Source organism: Eulemur rufifrons, chromosome 7, assembly GCF_041146395.1.
Source record: "Eulemur rufifrons isolate Redbay chromosome 7, OSU_ERuf_1, whole genome shotgun sequence".
In the NCBI taxonomy this organism is placed as follows: Eukaryota; Metazoa; Chordata; class Mammalia; order Primates; family Lemuridae; genus Eulemur; species Eulemur rufifrons.
In genome coordinates, this window is record NC_090989.1 from 205,503,054 (window position 1) to 205,515,999 (window position 12,946).

Below are 12,946 nucleotides of genomic sequence, written 5' to 3' on the forward strand. Positions count from 1 at the left end.
TCTACTCTCCGAAGCGCGGACCTTGGGGTGCGGTGGTCCCCGGCGCCCCACACGCGCGCGGGTGCAACGGGGCTGGGGGCGTCCCTGGCGCGCGTTTAACAAAGGGTGCTCCTCTACACCCCGCGGGGAGGGGCAACTCCGGAGACCTGGTCTCCAGCACGAATCTTAGCCCTGGGGCGGTCCACTTCCTTTTTGGGGCGTCCTTTTATTATTGTCTTTTTTTTTTTTAAAGAACTGGAGACTGATGCATGAGGGTCCCACCGAGGCGCAGGAGCGGTGGTGATGGTTTGGGAAGCGGAGCTGAAGTGCGCTGGGCTTTGGTGAGGCGTGACAGTTTATCATGACCGTGTTCAGGCAGGAAAACGTGGATGATTACTACGACACCGGCGAGGAACTTGGCAGGTAAAGGGGGTGCCGGAAGCGCTCGCCGCTGGGTTGTGGGAATGCAAAACGTTGGGGGCAGAGGGTGGTAAACAAATGCATCAGGCTTCTCCCTCGCCCTTACTGGAGATGCGCATATTGTAGAGAAAAGAGTTACTAACCCAGCCAGGGCCAGGACCAGACATAAATGGCCTGATCCTAGAGTCTGGGGTTGGAGAAGAGACAGCCGCTGGTTGCTAGTTTATGAGGCACAGTATATTGATCAAGAAGAGATTTAATTGTCTGCACTAACTCTTGTCAGCCTTTGCCCTTCGAGACAATGAGACTAAAGCTAAGATTATAATTGCAACTGGAGTTAGCTCTTATGTGTGATTTAGACAGAATACAAACTAATTAATGAGCTTTAAAAAATTTTGAAACTTTCCCTCTTTCTGAATTTTCAGTGTAACATGATCAAGTGTTGGGGGGTCACCAATGGAGACTTGCCAGATGTTGATGTTGGGCTTGGATTTTGAAACTTCTTCCGTCCAGGAATTTAATTACCCTGTTGGTGGTGGTGGTTGCTTTGGTTTCATTTACAATGTTAAATTTTTAACAAATCAATGAGAGTCTAATATGGCTATCTGGATTCAGAGCATACTTCCCTTGCTGTAGCAGCTGTGATTCTTAGCATAAAACATTTCAATTTCTAGGTGAACAAAGAATGATTTCTTTGGGGGGCATGTAGGGCTGATTGCTGTTTCCTTTGACTGGGTATTCCACAAGGGTGTGTTGAGCTCCAGTCTACTTTAGCAGAAAACCCATTTTTCACACTTAAATTGAAAATTCAGTTGGTGGAATTTGACTGTGGCGTATTTGCATTGTGAGTGAAATAGGCGAAAGGATCCTTAAACAATCAAAATATGTGCTTATATGTGTATTTGAATATGTATTTTTCCATACACACCTGATGTCCTGATACAAAGCTTCCTTTTTCTCTATGAGAAGGAAATTTAAAAACACCCACACCCTAGATTACCTAATGAGAATTATGAAATCCAAGCTTAACTAAAATTTTTAAAGAATTGAGATAATAGTGCAGAATAAAAGCAATTTTTAAAAAGTTACTATAACAGAATCTTTCTTTATATGTTTAATATTGACTAAAAACATTAAAGGGAGCCAGTGCTTGTAGCAGGGGTTTCCTATATATTGAAGATTTAGTGAGTGAGTAAGAAGGAAAGCTCTTGAAAAATCACATTTCATGGATATGTTTAAGATTAAGGTTTGAGAGTGTGTGGCTGAAATACCTGGTTTAACTGGAATTAAATCACTTTTTCCTGTGGTTTTTAGCAAGGCGAGTGGTATATGGAATTTTCCTTTGGGACTAGGGAATAAAAGATGAAAAAATAAATTTTAATTTCATTTGTGTAGTGTGGCCTGATTATGTACATTTTGTTATAAAGAGAGATGGTTAAAATTAGGTGAGATGATTCTTTTATAGATAAAGTCTATTGACCTTATTTTCATTACAGTCTTTTGGTAGAATTATGTGTTATGAGAAAGAAGAAAAAAAAATGAGGCCTCCCGGTGGCTGGCAATGGGAGTTTGTGATCTTTATGTCGTGGGCGTGATGATTAGGGAGGTGGTTTGTTCATTTATCACTAGCATTTCGCTTTGATTTTGGCTCTGTGTACATATTTCTTTGTATAACTTTCTCCCCACTCTGCAAGACTAATTGACAAATTACTTACTAAATAATTTATGCGACCTAGGAATTTGAAAGAAGTGCTCTGAAAAACTGGGAGTCGGGAATTCTTTAAAAATAAATGTTCATACGTATCTATCTTGCATAGCTGCTATTGTTTTTGCAAAAACAAAAGAGTGAGTGATTGATTTTTGGGGAAAGTTTTTCAAGTCTTGTGGTTTGTTATGTCTTCCTTGGGTATGGTCACTTTTGGAAAACAAGTCCTAACGCAAGATGGACCTGTAGGAAAGTTGCTGCTTGTATGAAGTGACGTGTCACTGAGGGGAGAGAGGAGTGGAGGCAGGGGTTTAGAGGCAGAAAATGGAAATGGGCAGATATTTGGCACAAGGTCATTCTAAGCAGCTGGTTATAAGGTTTAAGCAGTGAATTATAAGCAGACCAAAATCTAGGATTTAAGACTTTACCTGCATATCTTTAGCCATCATCTAACCAATAGCTACTCACAGACCTTATAAATGCAGTGAGTAGCTATTGTTTAGATGACTAGTCCATAGTTAGAGGAGGGAAGATGGGTTTTTAAAGAAGTATAATACAGTATTACCACTAATATTATTTTACTTTTAGGAAAACTAAGAGCGTATGTATGTAGGAATGTGTGTGTGTATGTCTATCTGTCTGTGTACACGGCCCAAGACTTCTGTAAAAATTCTCTGTCAACTGCCAAGAAGCTTATAAAGTGTTATGATCGTTGCGGCAGTGGCAGGGCAGATGGGCCACGGGACAGATACCCTGATCCCAAACCCGCTGTGCAGCCTGCGAGCGTTCCAGCGTGGAACAGGCCACGTACCCACTCCCACTCTCAGGACCTTCATCTATAAAATATAGTCCTTGTGCTTATTTCATGGCTGTAGTGAGAATCAAGTAATCTAACTTGTAAAAGTATTTTATCAGCAGTGAAGAGTTAAACAAATACAGGTAGTAGCCATAGGACTGGCCAAGACATGTGGGTATTCCAGACAGGCTAATAACTTGGCCTGCAACGCAGTATTCTTTGAGGATCTGTCTCCAACTTTGGGAGGGGAAGCCCTGTGGGAAAAGGGTCACGGGAGACCCGTGGCTGACCCACTCGGCCTCCACCATGGTTCCGAATAATGTGGCTCTGGCCTTGAGCTGGCACACCCTCCAGGCAGAAGCAAGTCCCTGCAGTAAAGGGAAGACTTTAGAAGACTATTTGGTGACCTTTGGTTTTGGCTCCAGGAAGCCCTTTAGGGTCTCACCCTCTGTCCCGGGAGGCTGAACAAAGAACTCCTTCTATCTCATGTAGGAGTCTCTGAGAGGAGTTCTTATAGATGCAGTTCTCTCTGCCTGCTGTGACACTGGGTTGTTTTAATGCCCCAGGATGCCCTAGCATCTCTTATCAGCTGGCACCGTGGGCAGCTGCAGGCTGGCTTGCCCCACCGTCGGGCTCCAGTTACACCCTTGGCCGTCGTTCAACCTAACCTTCGAGCCTCCTGGGCACCTCTCTGTAGATTGCTTTCCTGAGGGACTGGCCTTCGTTCCTGTTCCACTATCTGACCTTACGTGATCTTAAGGCCCAAGTCCCACTTCCTTAATACATCCTTCCACAATGATTTCTCCCTCTGAGGAGCCACATGACTTGTCTGGGACACTCTGTCCATGACCATAGACTGCGCAGTGACATGTTCCATCCCGTTTTGTATTATTACTAGTCTCATATTGCTCCTGTGGCTAGCCTGTAAATTCCTTCAGGGTGTGCCCAGTGGTTCAGTGTTGTTGTGGCCCTTTCTCCTGAAAGTGTGCAATGTGTTGTATTACAGAATATCGGAGTATCAGTATCGGTGTGAGTATCGGGATCGGTGCCGGAATGAGCTGATGCAGGTTGGCAGTTGCGATATTGAGGCCAGAATGGGGATTTCAGGTGCAGTGGTGATGCAGATGCTGATGTTTTTGGAGAGGCAGTGTGTACTGTGGAATAACCTCAGTACACCCATTTGGGAAGTGGGGAGACACCTACCCTTGTAAGGTGTTGTGAGAATTAGAGACAATGGCTCTAAAGATCTGACATATAATCACTGCCTAATATATTATTTTTTATAATCTGTTTTCCCCATCACAGCATTACCACATTGCATAGTAATTGCTTATTTGATTATCTGCTTTCCCAGTGGGGCCACAACCTTGGACTTGCTCAATATTTTTTATTTCTAATGCCTAATTAGATGCATGACACTTAGTAGGTGCTCAGTAAATGCATTCTGATTGACTGAATAGATCAATATATGTGAATTACCTCAAAAATATATATATATATTTGGCCCTCAACAAATTATGGTTATGATGGAGATGAACACGTAGGATATAATGGCTACAGCTCATCAGAATAAAAAATGCTTTTGATTTTGCATTCTGTGTGGCTGAACAGTAATGAGCACAGCAGCCTAACTTTCCAGGCACAAGATCAGCTTTAAACAAAACAAGTGAAGTGGAGCATTAAATATTTTGCATTGGTTTGGATGGTTGTTGGAAGCTAGTAATTCATACTTAAAACACTCCCCTTTTGACATAAAATCCATAGGCATTTTAATTGAAGTAGGAAGTTGTCACAAGCCTTGACAGTCCAAGTACATCTTTCAGCTGGTTTCCTGTGGATAGTCAGAGTTTGTCCTAAGAATAGTGACAATCTTGTGTGCTAGGAAAAGGGGAGAGACATTTTGGTGTGTTTTTTCTTTGGAAATGGGAACCACAGGCCACTAGTGGTTCCTACATCCTTGTAGGACTGTGTTGAGTGTGATTTTTTTTCTCTTTGCATTTTAACTCAAAATGCTGTCAGATGTTTCCTCTGATAGGAAAGGCTATAAAGTTTTAAGAGAGATAAAGTTCAAAGAACATATATTAGAAGCAACGGTTAGTGATGTTAAAAACCTGTGCAATTTAGGAAGGTCTAGTAATAGTCTTCCCGGATGTGAAGGGAGGGCAGGATGCTGTTAGTGAGTGGCAGTTTGATTGAACATGTGCTTGCTGGCACTGCTGGGAGTGTGCTGCTGGACGACCCGGGCAGGCATCATTTGGGTTCAAGGGGGCCAGGGACGGAGTGGGTAGAGGTGCTTATTGATGGGGAAGCCAAATTCTTGGTCCCCCATGCCCTTGTACTGTAGGCTTGTGTCTCATCTGGCCATTTAGGAACCTAAAGGCCCCATAACATTGGCATGCCCCTGCAGAGCCCTGAAAGACACACAGTAAACTTACAGGTGGGTGTTCACATTCATTCTAGTACAGTCATCCCCTGGTATCTGTGGGGGATAGGTTCCAGGACCTCTGAGGGCACCAAAATCCATGGATGCTCAAGTAAGTCCCTTATATGCAATGGGGTAGTATTTGCGTATAACCTATGCACATCCTCTCTTTAAATCATCTCTAGATTACTTATAATAACTAATGCCATGTAAATGCCTATGTAAATAGTTGTTACACTGTATTTTGTTTTAGAAAAAATGACAAGAAAAAAAACTCTTTGCATGTTCAGTACAGATGGCAGTTTTTTCTTTTTTCTGAACACTTCCAATCCAAGGTTGGTTGAATCCATGGATGTAGAACCCAGGAGTGTACAAAGGGCCGACTGTGGTTATATACAGGTATTCCATCAGGAGAGGAAACGCTGTCTCTTTCAGTTTGTCCTCTTTTCTTCCAGCAAAGTTGTAACTCCTTGAAGGCACAGTCCAGTGCCTTCCAGGTGGGCAGGGGAGAGGGTCAGTGAGTGGAGAGGCACAAGTGCTTGCTGTTGGTTACCTGCTGAGATGGTGTGGGGAGTGTGTGGGGGGACAGGTTCTAAGCTGTGGGAGCAAAAAGGTCAAGGTTATGTTGCCTGAGTCAGCAGGGAAATGTGTTAGGAGCTTGCATCCTTAATTCCAGCCAACTGCTATGTGTACCTAACCTAACCAACCATCTTGTACAAAGGAAATGAAACATGATTTTAGCAGAAAGTTATTTCTGATCATGAGATAAAGGAAGCCACCTATGGACAGGAGGGGAGTGGCTTCCTTCAGTGAAGGGCAGCCCAGAGACTGCAGGGACCTGGAAGAAGCCTGAGTGACCAGTGTGTCTTCCCTCGTCATTTTATCCACTTGGTGTGTAGACAGGTCAAATGGTGTTCTCAAAGCAGTGGGTTAGTAGTTGGCAGGAGATGGGCCCAGTACCCTGGGCCAGCCCTTTTCCGATATCTACACTACCTATAATTTGTCAATGTTCCTTTTTTGAAAGCCAAATGAAGTTGGTATTTAAGAGAGGTAATGTGGGATTCAGTGCCAATCCATTTTAGCATCTGCATTGGAGAGGATGGTTAGGAATAAAGAGCAACCACTTCATGGACGGTTTTCATTTGAAGCCCAACCAAAGGTGGCAGGGTCTGCCCTTTGAGCTTAGAACTCTCGCAGGTCGTAGCCACACACTGGAACCTACTTTCTTTTTCCAAGTTGCTTGTACCTTGCAGCTATGAATGGTGATAATCTGTGGCACGGTTTTGCCCAAGTCCCAAAGTTAATAGTTTAGCTTTTTAGAAAACTCACCAAACACTTTCATTATTATTTAACTTTTGAATAATGTAATATGTAAGAGTCTGGTCTTTGCCCTGTGGGCCTACCCCTTCAATGACCATAGTTTCTGTTTTCATTAAGCGGCACTGGTCCAGCTATTAATAGCTTAGAATTGGTGTGTGATTGTTTGAGACTTTATGTGGAAGGTAATATTTAATTGTTTTACTCTGGTTTGTTGGAATAAGGTATCAAAACAGAATGCATTATCCCTTGCCCTTGAAGGAGATTATATGGCAGTACCATTATTTATAATAAATCCAATGTATGACTTTGTTAACATTCTAAATGAATTGCTTCAAATGTGCAGTTTGGAGACAGTGGAATAAAAAAAAAAGTTGGCATTTGAATTTTCTACATCATCTAACTAAGATGGGTTTAAATTAACTTTCTCTAACTAGTAAATCTTTCTTAGGTAAAATAAAAAGTGTGGTTGCATCTCAACTCTAGATTTAATGTGCTAGATGTATTTTTTACTGAGAAAAAGTCTAAAACCTAAAATAGTCTGTATCTTATTTTTAATCCCAGTCCAAAGCAAAACAAAACAGCCACGTGATAGTAACTAATCTCTGGAGATACCTGACAAGTGTGATCCATAGTGACGCATGTTTATCTCTTTGGTCTTGTTTAGGTGACGTTGGGAGCTGGTGTGGCTTACCGATCACACTGTGGTCACTCAAGCGTAATGCTTATTTCTGAGAGATGATCACAGGGCCTTTCTCTTATGTCCTACCTGTGACATTTCTGAATATGTATCAGAGATGTGTGGAGGGGAAGGAGGTTGGGAGAAAGCTGTTGATATTTTTTTCCTTTTAAACACATTCAACTTTGGACGAAGAACATAATGTTTGAGCAAATGAATGCTTGTAAACTGCTGATCTCTGGTGTGCGAGAAGTTTACACTGACGGCGCTTATATTCATAAGCCTGATGGTTTTTGGCTAGGAAATTTGGCTCTGAGTATAGACTTTCTTTTGGGACACATTTTATTTTCTGTCAAAACTGCCTGATTACTCTTATTGAGATATATGTGATGAATGGGGCTGGCTTGTAAATATTTTAACTAGGGTTGATATTATAAGTTTTCACCTACAAGAATGAATTAATTCCTGTTGTTAAATAGTTCTGTCTACAGTTCATGGCTTTCTACTTGTGAAACCAGGTAAATTTTTTCTTTTTAGTTTAAAAAGATTGTCAGAATTTTTGAGACCTTACTTACTCCAATCCCTAACACACAGCCCACAGTGTAGAATTTTCCAGTTGAAAACAAAATGTGCAGAAAGCCGTCAATGCCTCGTGAAAGGATTGGATTTTCCTCTGAGCTGCCTGTCTCTGTGTCTGCCTGGCACCTCATGCGTCTGTCTAGGGCCAGGCTACATCTGCGGGAGGGTAGGTACGATCTAGGTAATGTGAGAAAAGAAGTGGCGGAGGAGTATGATGGGACAAATGGGGAGAAGAGGGCAGTATTTAGTGTCGATTCAGTTCCGATGTTTCTAACCTCCTTTGAGAAGATTTTCTAAATACTTTTGCCTCCTCTGTGTGAAGCCTGATTTTTGTTGCCATCTGTGGTTTATGGGAAATGCATGTCTCTGGAGAAGTGATGAAAGGCTGCAACCTTTTGAGCATGATATTTCATAGGCTGGGAGTTACAAGCTGTTTGGCTTTACAAAAACACAGCTATGGGCACACCGGGTATATGCATCCCGTAGAGAACAGACTTTTAGCAGGTAACTGCTGATGTCGGAGATGCTGAATTGCACATGATACAGAAAAGCTGTCCTTAGGAATTTGGGAAGGCAAAAAGCACTAAAAGGTTATATGCTACCTTAAAAATAATATTTTATTGGTCTATAAATCAGTATAATCGAAAGCAGAGCTCGTCAGGAGATTCTGCTGTACACCTGGGATGGGAATGTAGAAAGTTGTCTTTCTAAATGTTGGCTTTGCCACTCAGAGTCTCTCCAATCAGCGTTGAACTGCTGTTAGTAATGCCAGAACCTTCCATCGAGTTCGTTCTCAGGAGCTCCTCTGGCTTCAGATAATCACGGTTTCGCTGATCTCATTTCCTTCCCTGCCGAAGCATTTGGTTCCGCTCCTGTCACCCATAAATGCAGCGGCACCACCTGCCCATGGCCAGGCCCGGCTGATTGAAGCCACTCCTGCCCTTTTTGTCACTCACGTCACTGCAGATGGACTAGATGGAAGATCTTTGCAGTTCTCCCATTTAGAATCATGAGGGTTTACTCCAAGCTTCGTCATGTGGAGCTGCAGGCGTCTGATTCAATTGTTTGGGAGAGGAAGTGAATTAGCACAAGTGGAATATTTTCCAGGATGAAATTTTATCAATCTGTGCTTTCCTCCCCACCCCTCCTTTGGCTGAAAGAGATAAGAATGCTCGGCAAATAGAGCAGTGGACAGGGCAACGTAAGCCTGCTGGCCCTGGGGAAGCCTGAAGTCTCTTGGTTTTGTTAAATGTGATTCAGGCATTGAATGAGTAGATCCTGTTTTAAGCACATTAGTAATTAATAAAGACCATTCTTTTGTAGGCCTCATTTTGAGAAGCAACATTCTCTTGAATGCAGATAATTTAAAAATATTATCTACATTAGAGAGAAATCTGGAGAATAAGAAGCAAATACAAATACGAAATGACCTGGCCAGTTCCAACCTGCAGCCTCTCCAGAGCGTGTCCGTGGGTACCCTGATGCCCTGTGTCCCTAACAATTTGGATTAGATACCTGGCCACTTTGAATTCTCTTATGACCCACTTGTGCTTGCGATTCTTAGCGCCCTCTATGGATTACGAGTTTTCTGAGTGTAGAGAACATGGCTTTTTGTGTCTCTTATTTTGGTTAGGATTAAGCTGAGCACACAGTAGGCCTTGTTTATTTGACCTACAGAAGAACATATCTAGAAATTAGAATAGTGGTTCAGGGTTTTGGACCCAATTCCCTGTCTCCACAACACTCTAGCTGTTATCTTGGGAAAGTCATTTGACTTCTGTGAGAAGTCAGTGAGACTCAGTTTTTCTTATCTGTACAATGGGTTTAATCATCATCCCTGCTTCAGAAGGTTGTTGTGAGGGGGTATGTGTGATGCACTTGGCACAGTACGAGGCACACGGTAAGTGCTTGAGGGGTGGCTGTTTAATAATGCAGAGAGAGTGAGAGTGAGAGGGGGCAGAGAGGCTGTGTAACATGCTTCTGCATTGCCGTTCCTGGCTCCAGCCTCTTCTCCATTCATTCCTCGTTACCTGCCCAGGTTCCAGCCTGGCCTCCTGGGGGCAAGGTAGGGGTGAGGCCTCACTTCTCAGTTTCATCTTCCTCCCCCTCTTCTTCTTTTCCTCTTCCTCTCTCTCCCTCTTTGGCTCAGCCTGCCGGCTGGGCTCATGCCGCCATGTTTGCTCCATTTTTCTGGGTGTACCTGCCCCTTTCCCGCGGAACCCAGTTTCTGTGCTGGGCCCCTCAGTGAGGCTGCTGATCGTGTGCTGTTAAGGTGCTTCTTAGGGTTCCTGAGACACATATTAACCTTGGGTCGAGCTGTGCATTTCAAACGGGCTGCTGGAGGCAGAGCTTAAAGGGACCCCCTTTCCCAGTCCACCTGGGCTCCCTGGGAAGAGGCGGGAGGAGCCTCACGTTGGGGAGGCTCTATCAGGACGGGAAGAGATGCATTCAGGGAAGCAAAGACTAACAGCTGCACTGCAGCCAGAAGCAGTTAGCTGCGGTAGGAAGCTGCTGGGAAATGCTCTGAGTGATCGTCATCCTGGCATTATTGGGAACCTGGGACTATGTCAGCACGTAAATTCATGTTTCAGTACGGTGTGCTTCAGTTCCTGAAAGGTAGATTTCATTTTTGTAGCTTGCTTTTTAAATTATAAACAGGCTTAAGCGGCCCAGCAGGACACGGGGAATTGGATCAGGGAAACAAATAATTGATTTTTGTTATGGATCTTCATGGAGAAAGGATTCTGAGCTGGGTGTGGGCACCTGAGTTCCTGACCAGGACAAGCTTGATGCAGAACGTAAGGCGTACAGCAGATCCTGAGGCTCCATTCATTTCTGACACGTACTCATTTGAGATGTGAAAACGAGCGCTTTGCCAAGCCAGAACTGCCCGTGCCAAGAAAAGCCTATTAGGTTGGTGGCTGAAAGGCTGAATTGTTAGGGTTTACTTAACAGCGAGGCCCTGGCAGCTGTGGTGGTAAATGCCCACTTACACGTTTGAGTGCCCGTCCTCGTTGCCCTGCAGTGGGGTCCAGTTTGTTCTAGAAACATGGCTGCTGAACAAGAGCTTTGAAAGGATTCTGCTTTATTCTTTGGGCTCATGGATGGGTATCTTTAGATGATAAAATTAACATTAAACTCTGACAAATTTGAAAAGGAAAATGCCTGGAAATTGGGTCTAGAAGGTTGAGTTCAGGTAAAATATCAAGGAGTGAAAGTATTAAATTAATAAACAGGCAACAGAAATAGGCTGTTAGACAAAACTATCACTAGAACCAGAATATTTGCCCATCATTTATTCACGCATCACTGGTTGATTGAATGTCTCAATGACATGGCACTTGCTGGGGTATTGGCAGGGCCCTTTATCTCAATAAACTTCTAATCAAGTAGACAGACTTTTACGCAACTAACAATGACAGACAGCCTAAATAAGAAGTCACATAAAGCATGGAGTTCAGGCAAGGAGTGATCCTGCCAACTTGGAGGATTCATTCCTTCATTCATTCAGATTCTTGTGGGGGGGGCATAAAAATGTGAGCAGGTGGGCATAGGAGTGGGTGTGTATGTGTGTCTCTACTTTTGTGTTCCCTGGAGGAAACTAGACATCAGTCATGAAGGAAGGAGACAAGGAAACTGAGACTTACCAGGAGCCCACTGTAGACCGACAGCTGGAGGTAGGTACTGTGGTTCCCATTTCACAGAAGACAAAACCGAGGTTCAGAAAGATGCTCAGTCTTGCACAGTATGTTTGAAGTGGTGGAGGCAATAGCTAGACTCCCAAACAACTAAGCCATGTCTGGAAATCGGTGGTGCAGTTCATTTTGTGAACTGTTTCTCGGTCACTGTCTTGGAAGGGAGGTTTAAAACAGTTTAAAATTTCTGGCACGGTGCTGGCTCACATGATGTGTTCAGTGCATGTTTACTTCCTTGCTTTCTCTGAATCAGGGGTTCTCCACCTTGGCATTAGCGACAGCTTGGTCTGAATAATTCTCTGTCGTGGGGGTATCCTGTGCACTGTAGAATGTTTAGTAGCATCTGTGGCCTCTACCCACTAGAATGCCAGTAACAGCCCCCCGCCCCTAATTGTGACAACCAAAACTGTCTCCAGACATTGCTAAATATCTGCTGGGGGGCAGAATCCCCCTTCCTCCATTGAGAACCACTGGGCTGCAGGATCAGTCTGATAAGTCTTGACTGACGGGTTTGGGGGCTGGAGCCGGTGTAGGCAAGGAGCAGCCTGCACCCGGTGGGCAAGGAAAATGCGCCTGAGCTTCCTGTGGAAGGAGCTTACAGAAGGTGTCAATCTTGGGTGTCCAAAACTGTGGAGGGAGGAGGACAGGCTGCTGGATGGTGTGAACGTGGGGTCTAGGGCAGTTGCTGTTTCACTCTGGCTTGTGTGGACTGTCCCTGGAGCGCATGGTCTGTCTGCTCTGTCCCAGAGGTCTGGGCTGGGACTGACAGTGAGACCTGGAGAACCTGCTGGTCAGACATGCAGATGACACTGGCCTGGGTGTGACAGCTAACTCGTTGAATCACTTTTCCTTCTCCGTGCTTATCACCACGGTAATTACATGACTATTTGTATAATTACTTTAAAGTGTCATTCTCTTCCTTACCATTGGCTGGAAGCTCTTGGGATCTACATCTATGACTTGCTTTTTGCTGTTGCCTTGAGCACGTGAACTAGCCCCAAAAAGGTTTCAGCGAACATTTGAATGAGTGATTTGAATGAATGAATGGGAGGTTCACATTAATTGTTAGGATGAACCAAACCTAACTTGATTACATTTATTAGAGATAAAGATGAAGCCAGGCAATTAGGTTTGGAGGGAAAAAACAAGTGCCCAAAGGTTGCAGCAGAACGACCTGGTGTGACAATGTCCATTTGCAGAAGAGTTGAGAGCTTTGGTAATTTACAAGCGTCCCTGGAACCAATAGACTTGTGACTCCATTAAAAAGAAAATACAGCTTCCATCTATGTACCATAGAAGTCGAACAGCCACATCAGGGAGGTTCTGGTCCCTCTGTTTTCTCTGAGGTCCCTCT

The 12,946-nt window shown here is 43.8% G+C and overlaps 1 protein-coding gene across 3 annotated transcripts in view; it reads left to right on the forward strand.

The window, feature by feature from the left end:
* Positions 1–241: 241 nt before the first annotated feature.
* Positions 242–12,946, forward strand: part of LOC138388333 (death-associated protein kinase 1) — a 176,877-nt gene continuing 164,172 nt past the window's right edge. For all 3 annotated transcript variants that reach the window (XM_069476292.1, XM_069476294.1, XM_069476295.1), the window contains exon 1: positions 242–402. In XM_069476292.1, coding sequence (XP_069332393.1) covers positions 341–402 — 62 coding nt within the window. In that variant the 5' untranslated portion in view covers positions 242–340. The remainder of the gene's footprint in view (positions 403–12,946) is intronic.